At 36.8% G+C, this 25,073-nt stretch overlaps 3 protein-coding genes and 1 long non-coding RNA gene across 4 annotated transcripts; 2 read left to right on the top strand and 2 right to left on the bottom strand.

Annotated features, from left to right (window-relative positions):
• Positions 1–69: 69 nt before the first annotated feature.
• On the bottom strand, positions 70–3,606 carry LOC147480285 (uncharacterized). Its single transcript, XM_086578610.1, is given in 7 exon segments — positions 70–264; positions 266–592; positions 667–1,140; positions 1,955–2,028; positions 2,132–2,198; positions 2,309–3,240; positions 3,505–3,606. Coding segments are annotated over 6 exon segments (2,010 nt in total). The 5' UTR covers positions 3,229–3,240; positions 3,505–3,606; the 3' UTR covers positions 70–116.
• A 141-nt stretch (positions 3,607–3,747) lies between these two features.
• Positions 3,748–9,010, top strand: LOC147480286 (ASC1-like protein). Its single transcript, XM_086575549.1, has 7 exons — positions 3,748–4,074; positions 5,061–5,290; positions 5,432–5,587; positions 6,264–6,449; positions 7,915–8,099; positions 8,532–8,604; positions 8,697–9,010. The coding sequence occupies exons 1-6, from the start codon at positions 3,937–3,939 to the stop codon at positions 8,561–8,563; spliced, it is 927 nt and encodes a 308-aa protein (XP_086431675.1). The 5' UTR covers positions 3,748–3,936; the 3' UTR covers positions 8,564–8,604; positions 8,697–9,010.
• A 776-nt stretch (positions 9,011–9,786) lies between these two features.
• LOC147480287 (uncharacterized) lies at positions 9,787–13,662 on the bottom strand. The gene is made up of 6 exons (XM_086575548.1): positions 13,382–13,662; positions 13,160–13,302; positions 12,707–12,847; positions 11,502–11,687; positions 10,919–11,043; positions 9,787–10,284 (listed from the first exon to the last, which is right to left on the bottom strand). The coding sequence occupies exons 1-6, from the start codon at positions 13,581–13,583 to the stop codon at positions 10,065–10,067; spliced, it is 1,017 nt and encodes a 338-aa protein (XP_086431674.1). The 5' UTR covers positions 13,584–13,662; the 3' UTR covers positions 9,787–10,064.
• A 3,142-nt stretch (positions 13,663–16,804) lies between these two features.
• On the top strand, positions 16,805–19,915 carry LOC147480288 (uncharacterized). Its single transcript, XR_015206385.1, has 2 exons — positions 16,805–16,884; positions 19,621–19,915. It is a non-coding gene; the product is annotated as an uncharacterized LOC147480288 (long non-coding RNA).
• The last annotated feature ends 5,158 nt before the right edge of the window (positions 19,916–25,073 follow it).

A 25,073-nucleotide genomic window follows, 5' to 3' on the forward strand; every position in this document is an offset into this window, starting at 1 on the left:
CTTGATAAAGAAAAACAAAATAAAGGTTTCTGATTTAAAACTATTTCTAAAAACTATGAAGATTCAGGACAAAATAATCAACATTGCCATTATTAATTTAATAACCTTAGCATTCTTCAATCCCAATTCTTAACTGTTCCCCGGACATCAACCTCTGCTTCAACTACACACACATCATCCACCACGTAACCAGTTGATCCATTCAGTTCACTGAGCGGCAAGAATTTGGGGTAACCCCAATCCCGTGATGATGCACTAAAGCTGATAGTCTTTGCGCCTTTTTAGCTCTTTGTGATTTTGGTTAACTTGATCTATTACACGGAAGGTATATTCCGCTAGGACTTCCATGCCGGGTGAGAGTTGTTCTGGATGTGCCAAGTCCAAATATATGGAAAGGCTCTGTCCCTCCACTGTTTGATTTCCATTCGGATAGACTTTTATTCTCCAGTCATGACCTTTGGTTGTGAATGTATTTGAGTAATAGGATTCGTCTTTCAACTTGGAAAAATTCTCTATCTTCCACACATGCTTGAAAGGACCAGGATACTTAATCATTGACAAGCATTGTCCGTACTTTTGATAAAGAAAAGTTCTGCTCCAAATATACAAGTATCGTCAATGAGATACCCATTTGAAGGCTCATTGAAAATCTTAAGGGTTAAGAACTTGTCAAAACCTGATTCAGGCTTCGTTGCATGAAAGCGACTTGCTCCTTGTACAGGCAAATACTTGTACTGAATATGATCAAACACGAACAAGCTGTACGTTACTAGTATCTCTTTGTTATCAGAATTGTTGTTCACCAACACTAAGTAAAGAGAAATATGATCTTTTGCTTTGTTCCCACGAGGATAAATAGCCAATTTCCACTTGTAATCTCCAGCTTCAAACTCGCATGACTCGACTCTTTCCAAAGAAGAATATGAAAGTGATGAGAATGACTCGATCTTGAATCTGAAGTGAGTTGGTGGTGCGTCTCTAAGTAATCTAGACAATCCAGCTTCCATGATGTCTTCTCTTGATTTTGCGCCTTTGATGGTGCAAGCTTTTATAGTGATACCAATTGCCCCTTTGTCTCCCCGCATGGATATGTGAGTGTAGCCCACATTGTTACCGAGAAGTCTGTTCAGTGATCGAAGCCTGGTTCTTAAAAGCACTTAAAACTTGAGAATGTAATTTGGTCAAGTAGTACAGGAGAACTCAACAGACTTTTGTTAATTGTTACGGTACCAACACCACGTGTTTCCAGCAGCCAATTAAACATTAGTACTAACTGCTAAGGGCTGAATTTCTCTTCAAGTGGAAAAAATTTCCTACAACTGAATCAAGACTCAAGAGTTTATGTTCTTAGACTTCTTCTGCCTATTGATACGTGCTAACTCGCAGTAGAACGAATGGAGTGTGTTTCTAGGGAGGTACTTCTTCTGCCTATTGATACGTGCTAACTCGTAGAATGAATGGAGTGTGTTTCTAGGGAGGTCCTCTACCCGAGGACGTCCTTATAGGGACGAGATCCGTGACCGTTGGATGTGTGATCCAATTGTCCGAAAATCAAGAACAAACTCATATTCTCTCATCCTTTTTGTTTTTGATTTTCGAACCGTTTGATCACACATCCAACAGTCTCGGATCCTCATCCCTATGAGAATATCCTCGGGTAGCTGGAGCCGTTTCTAGGCAACATATTTTTTAATTTCTTCTTGCAATAATTTCATGCTTGGACTAGGAGTGCAACAACACATTAGAATTCCAGATGATCGAAAACAATTATTATATTATAACCCACATTGCTACACTGATTATGACATAATCACATATAGCAAGTTAGCAACCCTTCATTGTTGGCATAAATAACTAGGATAATGCCATGCTCTAATGATAATAAATTTTGATGTAAAATGAAAAAGTTAATTTGCAGGCAGGGCAAACCCTGTCTCATGGTTTGCTAAGGTACCAAGCAAGTGCCCCATAGATCTCACTAGCACCTATGCTTCTCACTGCCATCTTGCCATGGTGTTGATTGTTGAACTAGAAACATCAAACTGTGTATGGACTTTAACGATTCTCACATGATCAACGTGCAAAAAAATCATTTGGATTCGTTAATGGATCGACTGAATATAACTAGTACTGAAATTGCAAATTGTTGTAGTATAACTGGTAAATACTCAAGTACAAGTACACTAGTAGTGAATGAACTATACACAAATACAAAAATACAAAAGCCAAAAAAACTACTCTAAAAATTGAATATAATAAGAGTCGCCAAAAAAAACAAGGTTTCTATTTTGCTACACTTGAACAGGGTCACCTTGGAGTCCCTCGATCCCAACTCTCGGTTGATCCAAGGACCATAACCTCCGCTTCCAACACAAAAGTATCATTAACCAAGAAACCAGTTGATTCATTTAGATCGCTAAGAGGTAATAACTCGCGCCACCCCCAATCCTTCCTTGATGCACCTAAACACATAGTCGTTGAAGGCTTCTTCTCTTTGTGTTTCTGGTTAACTTGATCTATCACACGCAATGTGAAGTCAACAAGGATTTCCGTGCCAAGTGAAAGTTGTTTTGGGCAATCAGCCAATACTAAATACAAAGAAAGGAATTTCCCTTTTGCTGATTCATTGCCCTTTGGATATACCAGCACTTTCCAATCATGGCCTCTAGTTCTAAACCTTGAAGAATAATAAAATTCGTCTGTTAACTCTGAAAATTTCTCCATCTCCCACATATACTTAAAAGTAACAGGATACTTAATCATTGATAAGCATTGTCCCTTGATCGTTTTTGTACTATAAAATATATCTGCTCCAAAGAGGCAAGTGTCGTTGATGAGGTACCCATAGGAAGGGTCATTGAATATCTTATGAGACAAGAACTTGTCGAAGCCCGATTCAACGTGCATTTCACCAAGTTTACTTACTCCTTGTAATGACAAACACTTGTCCTCAATCTGATCAAGAGCCAACAAACTGAATGTTACTTTTAGCTCTTTGTTAGCATCCGAAGAATTGTTGTTCACCAACACTAAGTATAGAGATATGTGATCATTAACGTCTTTTTCCTTGTTTCCGCGAGGATAAAAAACTAGCTTCCATTTGTAGTCTCCTACTACAAATTCAGGAGACTCATATCTCTCCACTGAAGAATTCAAAAGTGCAGAAAAATGTTCAGCTTTGCACCTGAACTGAGTTGTCGGGGCATCTCTACATAATCCAGCTTCCATGTTGATATGAACCTTTGAAGAAGATTATTATGAATTATAAGGAAGAAACATACCAAAAACGAGACAAAATTCCTAGACAACTAAATAATATATAATGAGCATTGTTTCTAAAAACTCAAATGGTTTCCTAACACATATTTAGAAACTTCAGGTTCACTCCTTTTACGTGCAAGTTTCTATATTGGAATCAAATGCCGAGCCTCACCATTTTATTTAATACACTATTAAATTTTTTATCAAAACTAACCACACAAAAATTGCAATAAACCAACTTACCAGTTACCACCAAATATTGCAATCATTGCGTCATGCTCCTCATCCATTGTTGTTGAGAAAATGCTCATCAAAGAATCACAAACATAAATTTATACCTCAAACTTCTCAATCACTGAAGCCCAAGATCCATAATACTGGGCTGGGCTTCAAAACAACCCAAATATCAACTAATAATCTGTTAATATGTTATTTTTCAGTTGGATATTTGGATATATGATTTGGAGAGAGAATAAAATAAATATTTGATTAGATTTAATTTAATTAAATTTAATTAATATTTAAAAGATAAATGGATGTGTGGTGGACGGTGCTTAGTGGACTTTTCGCTCCTGAGCGCTCAGCAGCGAATTTTTTCTCCTATGTATTATTATGAGTTTATGACACACGGAATCTAGAGTGTAGTTTTAAGGATTCTTCCTTAAATTCCTCGAAATGGGTATCAAAGAATCTATAGTAAACATTGATTGGTCAAAAGAATCTTACCCAGTTTATCAAGATTTCATTTTACTTCCTTTCTTCGCCTTGTTCTTCCCAGCAATACGGTTTTTTCTTGACAGATTCATATTTGAGGTATTGCACTACAATTGAAGTGTTTTTTCTTTCTAAATATTTGATCTTTTTAGTTGGGTTTAAGCTTTCATTTCATTTGGTTAAGTATTGATGTTATGGTGTGGTGATTGTTCGTTTTAAGCATTTGATTGCTCTTGCTTTGCTGAAAATATGATTTTTTTTTACTAGTTATTGTGTTTGGGGAAACGTTTAGCATTCATTTGAGAACTTCTGTGTTAGTCACGGCTTTGATCATATGATGTTTGGAAGTTTTAGTCAGTGATTATCTGATGGATATGATAAACTAGCTTCTTAAAAAGTAGAAAAGATAGATTTCTGATTTGTCTTTAATTTAGTAAACTTGGTGGCTTTATGCATAATGCATGGTCTATTTTTTATGTCCAATCAGCTTAGGGTTGCAAGGTTAACCATTATTACTAAAATAGATAGGAGTACAGGACTAGTGGCTACTAGGAAACTAGGCTCCATGACAGAGAAATCATAAACGCCTTTGGCCTGCTAACAAGAATGAAAATCCTCTTCTCCATCCTATCTGTCATTTTGCGCTTGGTCTATAAACTCGGAAGGTCCTATGCCCATTTATCTGGGAATTGAAACTGACTTGAAAGAGAGAATTCTTCTCTTGGGTCAGTTTCCTGGAACGCTTGTTAACTATAAGCAAGTGTGGGAGAAGAAATAGTTTTTCTGAAACACTCTCCCCTTTGCATGGAACATGGAGAATCTATCAATCACGTTTTCATTCAGTCTTCTGTTTCTATGTTAATCTTTCAAACTAATTTATATTTCAACTGTCATTTGTTGGATTGAGGAATAACAACTGTTCCTCGACTGGTCCAAGTTTTAATTTGTTTATTCTTGTTTCCTTACTAAAATTACAAAATGATGTGCATCAGGTCCTGCTTTCTATGTGGTCAGCATTGTTCTTCCCTTACCTTTTACTTTCTGATTCGTTGAATATGAACTGGGTTCTTAATACTTTTTTTCAGAAGGTGGCAAGGCGATTCATATTTGGGAAGGGGCATGGGCTGATTGACTTTAAAACAAAATCAAGAAAGAAAAAGATAAATAAATTCAAGGAGTCGGCATGGAAATGCATTTATTTTCTTTCAGCAGAGATATTAGCTTTATCTGTCACATATGACGAGCCCTGGTTTACTAACACTAGATATTTTTGGGTGGGACCTGGCGATCAGGTCTGGCCCGATCAGAAGATCAAGTAAGTTTATCTGTTAATTTTCCTGGTGGTTTTAGACCTCTTTTGCAGGAGTAATCATATTGCTTAAACTATTCATTTTTTTTTATTGAAAACGATGATCATGCACAGAATAAATCGATTCTCTTTTCTCCCAATGGCCAGAATGAAATTACAGGGACTGTACATGTATGCTGCTGGATTCTACACATATTCGATATTTGCCTTGCTATTTTGGGAAACAAGGCGCAAAGACTTTGGTATTTCCATGAGTCATCATGTAGCAACTGTAATTCTTATAGTGCTGTCATACATTTTCAGGTGGGTTTCAAAAGTTCTAGTTCACATTGTTTCCCAGAATTTCAAAATTGCACTCATTATTTGTTATATTGTGTTCATTGCCTAATGCCTACTTCAATTTGGGGTTGTCACTGTCACTACCTGGTCCAGTGAACAGTATATCATATCTTGTCTCAGACTAGGCCTGAATCATGTCTTAACTGTGGTGTGGGTCTAACCATTCTAATTACTCATGCCTGACACATTTTACTCCTTATTAATTAACATAAGACTAGTCTGAGTTTTTTGGAAATTATCGCAGCCCGTCTTGGACCTTGCTTGGCCTTAGTAGTATCATGGGTCTGAATATATGGTTCATTTTTTTCTCTAACCTGAATGATATGGAGATTCCAAGACTTAAAATCATAGACCATAGTCCATTGATTCTTAATCTCATGCCAAAGAGGAAAAGAAGACCAGACTGAACCATCTGACCTCTCATTGATGCTGTGAGCTATAAATATGGAATTATTACCGGAGGGGTTCGAAGTGAAATAGTAAAAAGAGAAAAACAAAATAAAAGAGATTGTTAATCTCTGTACTGTTCAAATAGTTTAATTCAAAAAGCTATGAATCTAATTGGGAACTAAAGAATTCAGTATTAGACTTTAGTAAAATCATATACTAATGAGATAATACTTCATGTCTTTTGTTTCAGGTTTACTCGAGTTGGTTCAGTTGTTTTAGCTCTTCACGATGCAACTGATGTGTTTATGGAAGTTGCGAAAATGTCCAGATATAGTGGTTATCAAACGGTTGCTAATGTTTCATTCCAAATCTTTGTTTTGTTGTGGGTCATCCTTCGCCTAATATACTACCCATTCTGGGTCCTTTGGAGTACCAGGTGAGTTAGTGACAACAAAGCGACTTTGAGCAATGCTGGTGTACTATTAGACAATTCTCTGCCTTATATCTATGTTACATGGACACGCCATGTTTCAAAAATAATCCGTGGAGAATACGTTTCCGACGTGTTTGTGTCGGACACACACGAACACATATTGTATGTGATATACCTCATTTTTTTCAGACACTTGTATCCGTGTCGGATACGGACACACATATCCGTGTCATTATAACTTGGCCTTATATATATTTCACTAAATGGACCTAGGTAAGGAAACATTGATTACATGTTTTTGATTCTGTAATAGCATGATGGGCCTTCCAACAAAATTTCGAAAAGACGTAGGACCTAGCCTGACTGACACCATAGTTTGCAATGCAAAAGTATTACCCTACATCCATGTAGAAAATATGAGGACATGATTTGTTGAGCCCATCGCTCACATCCATCTGCCTCTCATCATCCATGGCACTCTAGTTGCCAAAAGTGTAGACAACAGAGGCCAAAAGTGTAGCCATTTTTTCACCTTTTAATTGCATAGCAGCATACCTTACTTAGCATATGCTCTGTTCCTGTCCTGTGGTGTATTGGCCTAGGAAGCATGGATACCGATACGCGACACGGATACGACACAACACGGATACGCAGACACGGCATTTTTCAAAAATATAGGACACGGATACGTCATGGACACGTTTGAATAATATATATATATATATATATATATATGGATATATATATATGAATAATATATATATATATATATATAATTGAGCATTTTTCACCAAATTCAAATTAAAATGGCAATTCTCCTTCATAAAATGACCAATTCAAACACATTAAGCAGCAACTTACATGTATAACTTGGATTCACTTCATCTTTCTTCTCTTGCATCTCTTCTTAACTTGGATTTTATTTCACTTGTTTTTTTTTTGTTGAAGTTCCAAAAAAATTTCTTGTATGTGTGAGATTACTGTCCCCCGCGTATCCCCCGCGTGTCGGAAATTAAAAAATTAATTATAAAATCGGATACTCCAAATCGCGTATCCGACAAGTATTGGATGCGTATCGGGACGTATCCGTGTCGGACACGTATCGGACACGGATACTTCACCCTTAAGGACGTATCGGTGTTTCATAGGTATTGCCTTCCTCCAGACCAGATTGACCCACCTACGCTTAGTAGCCTTTTTCCCTCGAAGTACCTCTGATGTGCATACATGCTCATCAAATATTGAACACAATATTGTGAGAAATGGACGTTCAAAAACAATTACTTGTACCTGTGTAATCGGCTCCAATCACGGTCTTCCTTTCTCACTCTCTTTTTTAGTAATATAAGGATGACCTGACTGTACTCTGTCCTTTTCAAGTTTTTTTTTTTTTTTTTACTTCTCTCAGGATGTTCTATAGGTGGAATGCATGTTAGCTCAGGTAATAGTTTATCTGTTTGTGTTGCAGTTATGAACTTATCCAGACCTTGGATAACAATAAACACCCGATTGATGGACCCATCTACTATTATTTGTTCAATACCCTTCTCTTCTGCTTGCTAGTTCTTCACATATATTGGTGGGTTTTAATGTACCGGATGATTGTGAACCAAATCCAGGCAAGAGGTCAGCTCGGAGATGATATTCGCTCTGGTATGTGAAACTATTTCCTTTTAACAGGTTTATTAACAACTACACTTTAACAAAATACAAAATTGTCAATTGACCACGAGCTTGAAAAGCCAACTACAGACACTTTACGCCCAATCATTCTGGGTAACTTGACATTACTTTTTCCAAGAGATTTAAGAAGTTGCTCGTCTTAATATTCCTTGAAATGTCAAAGCATCTATAGTTTGGAATTGATGCTGCCTAAGTTTCATATGGTTGGTTTTGCTCCAAAGGAGGGTGGTAAAATACCTTGCTCGTAGGAAAATAGTAATAAAATAAATATTTAATTGATTAATAAGAAATATGTGGATGACATGTGGCAGATGTATGTCATACCGTATAATACTTAAGTCCATTCTGCACAGCATTTTGTCAATCAACTGATCTTAGAATGCTCAATGTTCTCTGTTGCAGATTCTGAAGGTGAAAACGAACATGAGGATTGAACCCTTGGAGAAATAGGGTTGCCACGTATACACATGCCAAGGTGCTCACAGTACTAAAGCATTAATATTGTTCTTCTATTATTATCTCATGCTTAATCTGATCAGATTCAGGATTCTGTCATTTCTTTTGCAGTTCTTATTCAACCGAATTTCACATATGCATGCTTCTCATTTTAACAAGTGAATCTGTTTTGAGAAATCCATCACGAATGAAGAGATTTGTACAGAAGCTTGACGAACTCGAAGTTATGGCATATCCAGAGAGATTTGATAGTGATCTGATTTTATTAATCCTGATTGCATCGTCTGTGTTCATTCAGGCTCCATACTGAAGTTTTTCGAACACTGATGTTGCAAAAGAAATTCAGTTGTAGTCTGTCTTGATGCATGCATACATGCAAACAAATTATACAATTATACAATACATGGAGTTCTCAGTTTCATTTAGCATAACCTGTCTCTTAAATTCTGTGTATCTGAAAGCGTCACTTACGATCCCAGCACTAAAATTTTCATATGTAGTCCATTTTTTTTTTTTTCATAACAACATAGTACATTTCAACTTATTAAAACTAAGTGAGACATTATAAATATTTACAACTTATCGTTAATCAAACATATGGATGGGTGTTGCTAAAACCTTAAGTAATAACTAATAGGCAGGCTGGATGGCCGTGAGTGTCCAGTGACAGCTGATTAATTTATAGTCAGAGTGACTTCTGCTGGAAGTGTTGCATATTGAAAGTGGTTTACATCGCACACTTTTCGTCCTGTGGTTAAAGAACATTGGCATGATATTCGCAGTTTTGTGCTATGACTTGATATCTGTTGCAAAATCCTCTACTTAATTGTGGTTGTTAAGTGTTACACAGCACAGAAAGTTGTGCATATGTTGTAGGTAATGGTGCGCTTTATTACAGCTTCTTTTTGGCTGTGCACTAATTGGTTGATGTTGGTACTATTTGCCCTGTATGAACGTCAGAATTGGCTGTTCAGATAAGCAAGGGTGCCACTGACTCAACCACTCCCAAATGTGAAAGCCTATGGAAACAACTCCACGATGATTTTTTTTTTTTTTTTTTGATAATGCACGACAATGCAATGTCAATACACTTGTAAAATGCTGTTAACAGTTGATCATGAAAACAGGTTTGTGCGCCTTGTGCCTTTACACATTTACATTACTCAATGAAGAAGAAGAAGAAGAAGAAGAAGACAGCATATACAACCTGATATTGGTTCGTTTTAGTAAAAATACTTTCCCACTAGATACAGTCAGTACATTTTCAAGGGAGGTCAGAAAAGAGAACGTTAGGAATACACATTCAGACATATACATAACTAGATCATACTTCAGGCCAGTGAAATACTTTCTAACTATCATTTTCAAGACCACTGCGCCTTCTAAGTTCCAAGAGCCATTTCTAAGGATAATTTAATTTTATACAGTATTATAGTTAGATTGGAACTTGGTTGCTTAAGTCAATCAGATTCTGCGATCTCAGGTAAACTTTGAGATAAGCTTGTCAACATGAAAAATGATATCATCGATGCGAGGACGAACTGCAGCTTGGGGCTGGAGCGTCCATGTAATAAATTGATGAAGTGCTTCAGGATATGGGGGATTTGGCCCAGGTGGCCACTTTATTTGGGCATTTACAATGGCCAATTGTAAACTTCCAGATTCTCCAACCACAAACTCAAAGGGAGATACACCATACCTGTTAAAAGAAGAGAACAGTGGAATCAGGAAGACAATTCTAAGAAACTTTTGCATGTTTGTGACAAGGAAATCATGCACGCCCACTTTCATACAAAATTATGCTCCAAGTCTAAACAACTAGGCATATTTGTACGCTACACAGAACAGTCGGCGTTTTTGTGACACATTGCCTTCAAAGAGATAAAAAAAATCTTGGATATAGTACACGGTTTGTGGTATATAAATAAATTATGTAGTTGTACGTTCCAAAATTCAAGTTTCATTGTCATCTAATGGTAAATTCTTGAAATCTGAACCTCTTTCACGAGATACTTTTCTTGAAAGCGAACACTTTCTAGTATCAAAAACTAATAGTGTTTAAACATTGTTATTGTTGCGTTCGTGTTCATGTTATTATTGTTGTTCCTGTAGTTGTTAGTTCCAAAACTTAAGTTCTATGTATTACCATGGATCTCGTTTTGCAAGGTCAACAAGTTATGGTCTACCTGCTACAGGTCAAACTGTCAAAGTAATAGAAGAACTTAAGTGTGCACAGAACACAAAGGATTAAATGTTAATGAAAGGTGTACAACTGTACATGTGACAATTACAATGGCTACAAGAAACTAATTAACAAGAGAAACAGTTCTTACATTGTTGCATATAGAGTGCACCCCAGTGACCAAATATCTGTTCTCTCATCTATGTCTGCATGGCTTGGGCAATCCCACAGCTCAGGAGCTCGAAATGGTGCAGAACAGTGCTCTGCTGCCCATTCCTAGGCAAGAAACCAAAAATCCCATTTTAAGCATGTCAACTAGCATAAGTATTTCATGGATAATATTGAAAACGGGTGGATCTAGGAAAACCATCTAACTGCTAGCTATTGATAAAGATTAAAGACAGGCATAAATCATATAATATAAAATGCTGGTACATTATTCACTGTGAGGCAGACATACAAAATCAGATATGATCAGCATCGTTCAAAATACAGAATGGGGGAAAATGAAGTATGAACAAAATGAACAAATATGACATGGGCCTACTGCCTACTTTGAACAGTAAAGCATGCAAATGGCAATATGATGAAATTCATAGTAGGGGACTGCATATTCAATGTAAACTTGGTTTAAGTATGGATCCAGGTCTCACTGAAGAACGAGATGATGTCAACAAGTGATAATTGTCAGGTGCAAGTGCATAACAATTGAAAATGGAGGAGAAATAAAATACCTGCAATTGCAATGCCTCTGAACGTGAGCGTATTTCCTTCCTTGCAGGCCGAGCACTTCCAAAATCCATCAGTATGGCAAGTGGTGGATCTCTTTTTCTATGCGTGATTAGGACGTTACCAGGTTTGACATCATTATGTGCATATGGGGGGTCAAAACTATGCATGTGTTTCAGTCCTGCACAAAGCTGTCACACAAGCTCTTCATTAACAAATGTCAACAAGATGCGCTTATCTGAACAGAGTTTTAGCAAGCAGAAGTATTTGAACATTATCTGAGGAAAGTGTTAACTAGTTTGGAACCCAACAATTAAATGATCATGGCATTCTACCACCAAATCAGATTTATGGTATTATCTCTGCAGCTGTAACCTGTGTGCAATTGTAAATTGGTCAAGTCATCCATCAAAGATCCTTTACGTCGTAAACTTCATCACTTTATAGCAAACCCTCTCCACTTGCTCAGCCTTTGGCACCCATAACAAACCCTCTCCACTTGCTCGACCAATATTTTATTCTTCATAATATTCAAATTTGTATGAAGAAGACATTTGAAGACCAACTCATTCAGAAATCATGCAACTTCAAAAAATTATATCCACAGGACGAAGCATGATAAAATATTAAAAATGAGGGAATTTATGGAAAAAAAAGGGTTAACTAGTGTTAAAACCCCCAAAAAAAAAAAAAACAATACTAGATGAGCCAATAGGAAATTAGGGTCTCCCCCCCCCAAATACACATAAAAAAAAAGTCAAATTGGGTTCACTGTGTGTTTTTTTCAATGTATTTCAGGGGGAATCCTAATTGGCTCATCTAGGGGGGGGTTAATACTAGTTAACCCAAAAAAACAATAATTGAGAAAGAAATCAAAGGAAATTTGAAGATAAACTCTGCGATCTGAATCATATTATTTGTAATTGCAAGTATGTTCTTTGGGAGTGGGTATCTCATCTTCCTACTGTTAGGAATGTGAGTTTTAATTCAATTGCAACGGATTGGGAAGCTACAGTACAACTTTGATGTAGCTACTTATCGGTAGTGAACATCTCACACTGATATTAAAATTTTGTTTTATCGACCCCGAAAAAAATAGATAGAAGCTCCAAAACCTTAGTACTCTAATTCACACATGTTGCATGGACAGTTGTGACGACAAAACTTTGGAACTTGTATTATGCTCAAGAGAAAAGGGAGTATTTTATACCTGCCGGAATATTTGAAGAACATCAAGTGTAGAAAAGAATTCTTTCTTCGCTTTCAAGGAATTGGCATTGTCCAATAAGGTTCCATCCAAATGAACGGGGAACAACAAGTACGCTTCATGATTCCACCCTCCTTGCATTGCCTACACAAGAAATTTGAAACGTGTTAAAGTAACCAAATGATTATCAAATACCCCCATCTATATGAAAGGTTTTAAAGCAGCACTAACACAAGCTCCCAGCAACACGGACATCTTAGAGCTGAAAATCCCGTCTAGACCTTACTATGACATTTGCTCAGTTAATTTGCACATAAATAAATATTAAATATTTTATTTTAGCCTCCTATTTACAGATTATAAGACAGCAATATACAAGCTGAAATCTTTTCTTTTAACATTTTAATTTAGTATACACTTAACAGATCGAACTAGTACTACATAATAAGTTCATACCTTAACAGCAATGATAGCATGATCAATAAGCGGAAGTAAATTAGCATGACTAAATAATCCCGAAACACGAATCTCCTCCTTCACTAACTGTAACTGCTCATCACTTTGAATAACTACTTTCTTTATTGCATACCTTCCATCATCTGAAAATTTACACAATCTCAAATTCTTAACACCCAAACACTATATTGCCAAACTTATAACATGAAAGAAAACACTGACCTGAAATAAGAGATGGGTCTCTGAGTTTTTTACCAACAGAAGAAGAAGAATCTGAAGCAACTTGCTGAACAAGAAAAACAAAAGCAAAACCACCTTCACCAAGTTGTCTTAATATTCTATAACGATTCTCATTTATCCAAACATCTTCACCACCATTTACTGCATCATACAATGCATTTAAACCAGAAAATGAACAGCCCATCTTCTCTGTTTTTAGCTCTCACCTCATTTCTCAACTTGTTCAGAGTTGAGAGTACTTTGGTAGTTGTAATTCTAGTTAGCAAGTCTACTTCATGACCAGACTGTACTTTTGATCTGTGCCTTACACGTGGTAGTTTAATAAGTGTTTTGTGAATCTCTAGGACTTTTTAGTTGATTAAAATTGATGGATCAGAAAACGAAATGGTTCCTGTTGCAGAAATATGGTCCTGCTTGCCAGATTATGACACGTGTCTCACAAAGAACGATCCAATGAAAAATACTGGAATTTCGTTGTATCGATATGGCGGAAAGAGAGAGAGGTGTTTTGTGGATGATCTGAAATACAAATAGATATATTCGCGTGCCAATGTGCTTTCACATGCACTACAATTAGGGGTGTGTGGGTACCCAATTACCCCAACCGGAACCGGAATTGGAACCATTTATAGTGGGTCTGGGTCTTAAAATGTTAGACCTATCTAAAGTGGGTCTTCAAGAACCGATCCAATAAAGAACCGGAACCTTTAGAACCGAATAGTAAAAAACCGATGGGTACCCGAACCGAAACCGGAACCGATTAGTTTGATTTTGATATATAAAATTTAGTATTATATTACGCTAAATAAAGACAAACCCAAATATTATTATTATATATAGTCTATATTTGTTAGGTGTAAAATTATACTAAATATATATAACATTTATCATAATAGTGAATGTGTGTTATTAAATACATCTTTTATAATATTACATTAAATATGTGTATTATAAATATTAATAATAATATTTACGTGTCTTACGTCTACACGTATAGTCGTATACTATGAATTAACTAATGCACTATCTATCTCAATTAGTAGAGTACACCATAATTAACATGGACATTTAAATTGGACCAGCCTTTTTTCTACCACTAAATACCCTTGATCAAATATTAAAACAAATTATTCAATGCCCTTAAAATGGACTATTTCGTCATTTCAGTTTTTGCTTCCGTTTATACCCTTAAGTTTACATAATACCTTTAAGGATTTTTGTGTAAATTCAAGTCGGAAATAAAATGCACGCACCATTTCAATTGTACGCGAGGTACGCTTACCATTAATACCACTTTTATTAACATTTATACCGACTTCATTACTAGAAAACCAGTTACATCGTTCTAGCTTCTCTTTTTCTCTCCAATCTCCTCTCATTATTGAAAAATTAAAAGGTCATGGACAATAAAACCATCTGACTATTTCTCTAAATTAGGTATGATTGTTACTATCAATTCTCTAAATCATGAGAATTTCCTTTTATTCATCAGATTTTGATTTTTTTGATTTTTTTGAGATTTCTATTTGGATTAATTCACTGCTAAAAAAATGATGTAGAGGATGAAGGGAAGGGTTTTGAATAGAGATGGGAAATAGTTATCAGTGTCCCTGATACAGGTCTTTTTTGTTTCTTCTCCTTTATATTTTTTTTAATATATTCATTATTTTTACTGCAACGAGTTTTATTAATACTATGAATTAACTAATACAGGTCTTTTAAATACATCTTTTATAATATTACATTAAATATGTGTATTATAAATATTAATAATAATATTTACGTGTCTACGTCTACACGTATAGTCGTATACTATGAATTAACTAATGCACTGTCTATATTAACTAATGCATGAACGTGTACGTGCTTGATATATTACATGTATATATATTAGATAACGAATACGTGCAATGTTTTTTTTTTTTTGAAGCATTTAGAGGTTAGGCAGACCTCGACCTGTATTAAAGAAAAAACTCATGTTCTAAAATACATTTTCCCTTGAGCATCCTCCTTTACTATTTCTGATAGTTCATAGTCTACAGGAGGTAGGAAATACAATATTGAATGAGTGCTGTATTGGGCGCCACTGAAATTAGATCGGGCAGCCTCCAGCCCAGCCCAAACAACAAAGTCCAAACAAGAAAGCCCAGTACACCCCCCCACCAAATCGCAAACCGGAAAAACCTGTTCCTTCGGTCATCTCTCTCGGTCATCTCTCTGCCAAAACCCTTTGGCCAATTATCACGAAACCTAGCCAAAAAAATTCAAAATCCGAATTGAAGCAATCCAATTGAACCTTCGACTATGAGGAAGGGTTTGTTCTAGTAGCAAGAAAGCCGTGTTTATTGCCAACGGCTTGCCCTTCATCTTTACCTTTTATATCGCCAACAAATTTGCCCTTGATTTCGCGTTTCAATCTTCTTCATCCCGATTCAGTACACGCTCCCCTTTTATCCTATTTCAATTCCCGAACTTTATTAGCTGTTTTACATAAGTAATTAGAATAGTGTATAATGTATGATGGATGGTTGTGAATTCGAAAGTGTATAATGTATAATGTATGATGGATGGTCGTTTGGTGATAATGGATGGTTGTGAATTCGAAGTTTTCAATGTGAAGTTACCCAATTTCAGTAATGGCGTGGGCTACATGCGGTTCTTCCACCAATTGAAGTAGTTGTTGGTTCATTTTCAAATGCCGATCCAACCTCACCCTGAGGGAGTAAGGACACCGATTCGATTTAAAGTAGTTTTAGCATTTATATTCGACTAATAAACATGGGACGTGACATCGACATAGCTTAATGCCGAATGCTTGAGGCATCCAATGATCAATGTTAATCGATTTCATTTAGTAACAACAAAGAGATATATCATGATACTATATGAACGGCATTCTCATGATCTAAATGCTCACCTAGAGCTGGATGTACAATTGTGCAATCGCATTATTTTGGTGGACACTAGATTTACTTTTTCAGTTGACAAGGCTACTCAAGCTGATTCCTACTCTTGAAATTGCTAAGTGGGAGAAGATCCCGTTTAAAAATATCTCATATCTCATTCTCCCGCAAGCCAAAGGGTCTTAGTAGGTTAGATCATGTGCGTAATATCCATCAGGAGAAGCTACAACTGCAACTAAAACAGCCTTAGACCTCACAAGAGACATTCACCATATTCACCATAATTTCATAATAGCACTCATCTCACTTTTTCATAATTTTGTTAATTAAGAAAATGTCTTTTTTCTGATAAGTTACACACCACTTTATTTTGGTGATAATGGATGGTTGTGAATTCGAGTTTTCAATGTGAAGTTACCCAATTTCAGTGCTTGCTTTACTTTGAGTGGCTGCAGAAAGAAGAAAGAAGCGGAAAGGGGAGCTCACGTTTTTGGCTCCACTGCGCCCTCTAAAACCACGATCGTCGAACACCCCGACCAGCAAGTCTCTCCTTATGGGAATGTGATGTTTTAATTAATTCAGGTTAGTTCTTCTTAATTTTAATTTGATGAGTTATGGGAATGTGATGTTTGTCTTGTTCATCTTTATATAGTATGAGAAAATGAGCTCGAATTTCCTATATATTTTCTTCGAGAGAAACTGAAAAAGAGAATCAATGCATTGAAAGTGAACAACAAAAGATTTTTTTTAAGGGTACAAAGTGTACTAAGTGTCGATTGTGGTGAACTAAAGTGAACTAAAGTGTACTAGGTTTTAGTTCCATAGATATCGGTCTCTCAAAATTGTCGATTCGAGAGGGTGTACAAAGTGTCTTGGTAACCAATAATGGAACATCGATAAAACACAGATTTATCTGCAAGTGACTACAAGAGCGATCGCTTGACCCTTAGATGGACCGGCAAGATTGACAAAGGATATGCCTCGAGCAATAAAGCCATCACCGCCAGCACCTAAGTAGAACATATATACAATAAGCTAGTTAACAATGTGGAAAATTAATACTAAACCTAATAATTTGTACTTTCATCAATAATCTTAGTTTGATTGTACTAGTGCCGAAGTTTTTCTATGGCAACTAACTCATCAAGAATTCATAAATGAATATTTGTCTTGTCAAGTATTCAAGTTGTCATATTAGCATTCTTATATGATGATGATTGAACAGGGATTAAGTCGGTCCGTCCAAAACTTGAAGGATCCTTTGAAACACAAAGAACGGGATAGGATTTACCTACTTTTTAATAATGTGGAGTGTTTAGAGGGTCGCAAGCCTAGTTTCGGACAGCAGTGATCTAATTCTTGTTCATGTTTCATGATGAAAAATATCATAACATGAAAAATCTAATGTGGAGTGTTTAGAGGGTTGTTTGAGTGTATTGAAGTTCATGAGTATGTATACAACTTTGTTACCTGTTTGAGTGCCACCGTGCACACTAATTAGCGGGGCACAATCATTCAATTGGTCCACTTGGGCAAGTCAATTTGAAAGAGGCTATAATCGACAAAGAAAATTGCATTGACTGTGTGATTGAAGGCAAATATAAACGCAAGTGCTAGTAGCCAACATCCCGATTGGGACGCAATAATATAGTTGTATACTTGTATTTGTTGACCAAATGGTGATTCGCAAGTTTCAAGTCTTAATCCAATCTAGAATTTAGGAGTAGCAGATGGCCTGTGGGTCCGAACCTCCATCAAGTGGCTTGACAATGTAGACTAACAATCATAGAGGACAGCCCAGGAAAGCATTATGAAAAAAAAAGTCAATACTTAAGTAAACCTCGTCAACCATAATTTAAGGCCAACACTCTAATCGGTTTGATTATCTCTCAAATTTGGCATAAGAAGGTGATTGGCCCATGATTGATATGATATGGAGGCTTAACCACGAGGTTTATTAAAATTCATGGATGATATATCGTATATATATTCTTTAATTAGTTCGAGTATCTTCAGATAAACTAAAGTTGGTTAAAAAGGTATAACAAGAGAGAATATTCTTTTCCGACGAATTGGATAGAAATAGGAGTCCAACAATCCCATCGCTAACTCTTAGTCTTAACTTCAATCCAACAAAGTATCTACTCCTAACTCTTAGTCTCGGCCCAACAGTTTGAGAAGAACAACTTCTATCTAAAAACACAGACTCCATTCATTTTGGTATGTATCGAAGCCTTCATTATGAAATAATACAATATACAACATGCCCCCGAGAAATTTAGTAATTATTCACCAAAGTTTATTGAAAACCCCATTTTGGAACATCTCAGTAGTTTTAGGATAATATACCAAAAAATATATGCACCGAATCAAGCACTAAAAATCCTAGAACTTTTATTCTATTGCTCCTCCAAGATATCCTTGAATGAAATATCTCCACGAACTAACTAGTTGTTTATTGGATAAATGATATATCATCGCTGTCTATTTTCTATTCTCTAATCTATAGAAATTCATGTCTAGCTCATTGTCATCTTTTCTTTTTCGAAGTTGTCGTTATCACTTTCTTTTTCATACTCTACTTTGTTGGACTACAACCTATATTTTGTGAGATAAATTGATGGAACACGATGACGGTTCACAACCAATCAAGATTTCTTGTATAAACTAACAAACGAGAAACCAAAATCATTTTCACTTGATGAACTTAAGAGATTTACGCCAAATCTCGAAAGAATGTAGGTGCCGGTGGGTTTGGAGACGTCTACACAGCGAATTCCCTAATGGTGTCAAAATAGCGGTTGAAGGTACTAAAAGACAAAGAATAACACAAAGGAAATTATGAGGAAACAATTCAAGTCGAAGTGGGCACCATGGGCAAAACTTCCCATCAAAACCCGATCAAACTATATGGGTATTGCTTTGATACCAACATGAAAGCACTTGTTTTACTTAATACGTGGAAAACGGATCATTCGATAAAATTTTGTTCAAGAATCACCTTAACATAGAATGGGGGAAGTTGTATGAGATTGCAATTCAGATTGCAATTGGGCTCTCTTTTCTGCATGAGCATTGTGAGCCACCAATAATTCACTACAACGTAAAGCTTGATAATGTGCTTATTGACGTAAAGACTAAGAGTTAGGAGTAGTGCTCATCTTTCATACCTAGTATTTTCCTTTAGGGCCTGATGTTATAAGAGAAGATACTTTTACCATTTTATGATTAGTGTTTCTGTACATTCTTTTACTCACCTTTCATACTGCTTATGTTCTTGAGTCTTGACTAATGAGTAATGACCTTGATCACATGCAGCTTTTACGAGTACTTGCTTAAGGTCTGGATACAGGGGAACAAAACTAAAGCGGTAAAGCATTATAGGTGAGAAGCTTTCTTTGGTTTTCAAACTTACTGAATGTATGTTATCAAGGTGGTTTTTTTGGGTGGTTTCCCCTATGCTTGACGAGGGACAGAGTCAAGTTCATTTTGTTGTAGAGAGAGTCCAGTTATTTTGTTGTAATACTTGATGTACATAAATGACGGTTCATACAGAAACAGTCTTGTATATATATACATTTTGCACTGTCGTGTAAAAGTTAGGTTATATGTACATATGGTTGTTGGAAGGATGTCATTATTGATTTCCGTGTTATGACGTGTTTTAAGTATATCTAAATGTTGACCAAACAAAGGAAACTCTTCAAAAATTCGATAGAATTTGGATAAGCCAGAACTTCATTCTATTTCTTCATATATACTTGGAGTTATCATAGCAAGCTTATAAGTCTATTAGTTTTACGATAGGATGATCTCTTTTTCTAGTGGTTTTCTTTGTACATTGTTTATTTAAATATGGTTTACTAATACTTGTTTTATTTTTCTTTGTAGCGATGGGTCCTCGATCAAAGAATGTGAAGAATGTAGCTTAAAAAACTACATTCAAGGGTGTTAAGAAATTGTTTGGTGGCGGTTCCTCTAGCGGTGATGCAGTTGGAAGAAAAAGACATAGGGCAGACGGCTTAATCCATCGATCGCTGCGTAGAGGGACCATTTGGAAAAAAGGAGGTTCCCGAGGTTGATTCGTTTAGTGAAGATAGTGTAGATAGTGTAGATAGTGATACTAATGTAGGTTTAGATGTAGGTTTAGATGTAGGTTTAGACAAAGGGAAGAGTATAGTAGAAGAGGAGAGAGAGGAGGAGGAGTGAGGGAGGAGGATGAGGATGATGATGATGATGTTGAAGAATATGTGGTAGAAGACGTTACCACCACCGGGAAGAAGCACCTCCTCGTATTGGATTTCGTAAGAAAATCCAATGATGATTTGGAGTTTCAAAGAGGTGTGTATGGGGAGGCCCGTGATGAGTCGAGTTGTTGTATATGACTATGCGGTGCATGTCGCCGCGATGTTTGGGAGAGAAGGGTAATATTTTGTTTTTCTTGTGTACTTTGATTTTCTTTTTACAAGATCTTTTGTTTCGCTCATATATATCTAATGCGCTTTCGGTTGTTTCGAGAGGATCGCTGAGCATTGAAGTGTGTTTCACACTTAGCTAAATTATCCCAATGGAATTTCAAAATGAATGTGAAAGGTCTCCGATTTGCCGCAAGTATTGAGAAGGATCGGGTTGTTTGATCTCGTGGAAGGTTATCACGAGCATATGGATCCACCATTGATCTCTCTGCGTTTGTGGAGAGATGGCATCCGAGACCAACACCTTCCATATGCCAGTTGGGGAGATGATCGTGACTTTGGATGATGTTGTCCAAATCTGTGGAGTCACAAGCTTAGAGGAAGAGCGGTGCAAGGGGACAAAGGAGCTGAATTTACAACAATCGATTAATCTCTTACATCTTGGTCCGGGGCTCCCTATTGATTTGATTAGGGAGATGGAAGCTAGCAAGTTCACTTCAAAAGTAAGGCTAGAATTCATCCTAAGCATTTTGCGAACAAGATTCATGATAGCCCTATATGTGGACGCTGAATGTGGTAGAGAAGGCCTCGAAGTTTCCGGGATGTTCAACGGATTTATTAGAGCTTTTATTCTGTTTTTCTTTGGATGTGCCATTTTATCGACAAGTCCGGGACGGAGTGCCTATATGTTATCCGAGGCCGTTGTTGAAATTCAAATGAGATAGAAGTATGCATGGGGTGCAAAGCAATTTTGGCGCTTTTATATAGAGGTCTCCTGGCCCCACATGTGGGTGAAAGGGGTTACAGGCTATATGACTCTTCTACGTAAAACTTGAGTATTTTAGAGTTTATTTTTTTAATGTTAATTTTATTACTCTATCAATATGTTAACTATTTGTGTATATCTAGGCATGGATCTATGAGTATTTTCCGGTATTCATGACAAATTCCAAACTTCAACTATATCTCGCCTCACCCGCGTGCTCACAGACACATCCCATCGCCCACACTATTACGACAATAACGATGCATTGCAGCTTTTATCGAAATTTATAATTGATGATTTGAATGAGTTCAATGTAAGTATTAAATTCAATGACAATTTGGTATTTAAGTTTCTTTATATTTATTTTTTAGTAATTGATCATTAGAGTTGTTAATGACACATTTGATTTTGTTTCAGTTGTTTGGCATCCCTACAAAAATATCGTGAGATACAAACCCGATCGATGACATTGCATTTTTGAGGGATTGCTATGTTTTTCAACATTGTCGAGCTTTACTGCCGCAAGGGGTGGTGCGCCACTTTGGGTCACGGCAACTTGTACCTAAAGATCCTCCAATGCCAAATTGGAGAACAAGAACCGGGCGGACGCGGGTATGAGGTGAGCTGACCAATATTGGGCCACTTTATCGAGTCGTGGCGTAATCACGGATTCAACTCGCAACCGAGGACCTATTTCGCCTTATCCATGGGAGTGTCATCAAAACTACATGACTTGGTATGCGAGGAATTCTCATGTAGTTTTGGTGAACCCCGAGCTTCTTCCTATTCATCCCTCCCCGAGACACCGCCTAACCGTTCACCGATTGTAAGTATTGTGATTTTTAATTGAGTTTTCTAACTGCGGATTTTTTGCATTCGATTGGTAACTTATCTTGATTTTTCTTTTTTCGACAGAACGACGTCATCGATGAAACCAGTCGTTTGCTAGAGAGAGGTCTGCAATTGGCTGGGAATGATATGCCAGAGGAAGCAAGGTCCTCCTTCGAACAGGCGTACAACTTGACTAGGTGCAAGTACATTGGTGGGCGCTATAGTTGATTTGTTTCAGTTTAGGGTTTGTAACTTTGTAATTTAGTTTGATGGATGTAATTTGTTTAAGTTTAGGGTTTGTAATTTTGTTAACTTCGAATGAATTGATGGATATGATGTTTGCATGAATGTTTGAATGGAATTTAATGTTTAGGGTTTAGGGTTTAATGTTTGAATGTAATTTGTTTCAGTTTAGGGTTTAATGTTTGAATGGAATTTTATGTATGGATGAATTTGATGAATGAGAGTGTTTGATATCTGATGTTTGAATGGAAAAGTGGAATTTGATGAATGAGAGTGTTTGATATCTGATGTTTGAATGGAAAAGTGGAATTTGATGAATGAGAGTGTTTGATATTTGATATTTGAATGGAAAAGTGGAATTTGATGAATATGAAAGTGTTGTAAAAACAAAACGAATTTTGAAAATTTTTTTCTTCCAAACGATTCCAAGCCAGATCGTTGGCATAAAGGCCAAACGACCTCGCCAGATCGTTTTTCCTTTATACCAAATCGACCACGGCGATCGCTCGCTTTTAATCTCAAACGACCCAGCCAGATCGTTTGGTCTAAAGGCCAAACGACATGGCCAGATCGTTTGGTCTAAAGGCCAAACGACATGGCCACATCGTTTGTTCTAAAGGCCAAACGACATGACCACATCGTTTTCCCTTTAGACCAAACGATCTGGCTGGGTCGTTTTGTATTAAAGCCAAACAACTTCACCGTGTAGTTTCGGTCATTATTGACAACATACTTAACGTTATTTCAAATCACTTTCGATTGGGTCCGAATCAACTAGTCGATCACTTTCGATTGCCATCCGAATCAACTTAGTCAATCATTCGATTTCAAAATCACTCGATTGACGTCCGAATCAACTTAGTCGATCGCTCTATTTCCAAATCACTCGATTGCCGTCCAAATCAACTTAATCGATCACTCGATTTCCAAATCAAATCAAATTAAAGCCCTAACATTATTTCCAAATAACAAACAAATAAAATAAAATTACATTTGTTCCAAAAATACATCAATATATCACTTAGTCGATCGCCGATTTCAAAATCACTGATTGTCAAATCGAATCAACTTAGTCGACACTGATTTCCAAATCAAATCAAATAAAAGCCCTAACATTGATAACATAAAAATCAAATCAAATTACACTTGTTCCAAATTACATCAAAATACAAATTACATCAAAATATCATATCGACAACATACAAACAACTTAGTCGATAACATGTACCGTTGGTCTTCAACGAGCTCATTTTCCCATATTAAATTGGGAATGTTCAATGCCATAAATTGCAATTGCCTTCATCACAATGCCAAATTCCAACTTTCAAAGAATATCATATCGAGCTCTAAGCCATTGGCTCATTCTCGAGGAACCGGACAATCTTCAACAAGTTCAACATTGACAAAATGATTTCCACCAACATGTAATACTTACCCAACACTTGGGTCACTCTCTCAGATTTGCTTGGGTTCTCAGCGCATGAGAAGGAAGCAATCGACGAGCTCCTAAATGCATAAGGACAACATTAAATCTTGAAGCAAATAAGTATCCAAAGAAAAGGCATGCTCATCCACTTATTTAAGGTGCGTGAACCTTCTTCATGTAGGATTTCCTTCATCGAATAAAAACCTCACTTTGATTGTACAAAGTACAATAAAGGGGAGGTTGTCGATAAGCTCTTCGCATAACTCCCTTCTCATCCGTGGCCATTCTTCTTGACTTCTTCCTAATGCAATGCAGAAAGCTCTATAACCGCAGCTTGCCATCGCCAACGGTCATCATGGACTCTAACAATGTATTTATGCATTTCTTCAGAATATCTAACCCGTAATCCTTAGGACACCTCGCCTTTCCAAAGTCTAAGCCATCTCCTCACATTTCGCGGGTGTGACTGTTTTTGAGAAGGCTTATTTCGCGGGTGTGGTTGTTTTTTTGGTGTTTTGGGAGAAGGTTTATTTCTTGGTGTGGTTGTTTTGGTGTTTTTGAGAAGGCTTATTTGTTGGTGTGGTGTGGATGTTTTGGGTTGGTAGTTTTGGAGAAGATTTCTTTCTTGGTGTAGTGTGGGTGTTTTGGGGCGGCTAATGTTTGGTTGTGACGGCACCCACTCTTCATGGTCACGTTGAGAATGTTCAAAATGAGATGGATCTCGCTTTGAAGAGTTATCATCTCCAGTTTGAAGTTTCTCACGCAGCCTACCTTTCGCCGACCTTTGGTTTTTGCTTCCTCACAAGGCGTACTAGCCATGTACTTTCTGGCACGGCAATCTCCATAAGCTTCCTAATCATAACCCTCCGCTTCTTCGTAAAACCATTGCAAACCTATTCATGAACAAGTCCATCGGGTGCAACATCGGACCAACACCCACCGACACATTGGGAGAAGGCATAATGTTTTCCAAAAGGGGTCGATAGCGGTCCAAAGGGATGGACCGCTTTTGCTCTTCAAACTCAATTAATTCATGAGCACATGGCAGTCCATGGCTTGTGCGCAAATAGCACCAACACCTTATCTCTCC

Source organism: Coptis chinensis, chromosome 8 (genome assembly GCF_015680905.1).
Source record: "Coptis chinensis isolate HL-2020 chromosome 8, ASM1568090v1, whole genome shotgun sequence".
In the NCBI taxonomy this organism is placed as follows: domain Eukaryota; kingdom Viridiplantae; phylum Streptophyta; class Magnoliopsida; order Ranunculales; family Ranunculaceae; genus Coptis; species Coptis chinensis.

Bases quoted from the DNA above. Each gene is read 5' to 3' on its own strand.
- LOC147480286 (XM_086575549.1), top strand. From the start codon at position 3,937: ATGGGTATCAAAGAATCTATAGTAAACATTGATTGGTCAAAAGAATCT. The intron at 4,075-5,060 runs GTATTGCACTAC...ACTTTTTTTCAG, and splicing joins TTGACAGATTCATATTTGAG to AAGGTGGCAAGGCGATTCAT. The intron at 5,588-6,263 runs GTGGGTTTCAAA...CTTTTGTTTCAG, and splicing joins GTGCTGTCATACATTTTCAG to GTTTACTCGAGTTGGTTCAG.
- LOC147480287 (XM_086575548.1), bottom strand. From the start codon at position 13,583: ATGGGCTGTTCATTTTCTGGTTTAAATGCATTGTATGATGCAGTAAAT. The intron at 11,044-11,501 runs GTATTTTATTTC...TTTCTTGCCTAG, and splicing joins CAGAGGCATTGCAATTGCAG to GAATGGGCAGCAGAGCACTG. The intron at 10,285-10,918 runs GTAAGAACTGTT...TTCTTTTAACAG, and splicing joins TGCACTCTATATGCAACAAT to GTATGGTGTATCTCCCTTTG.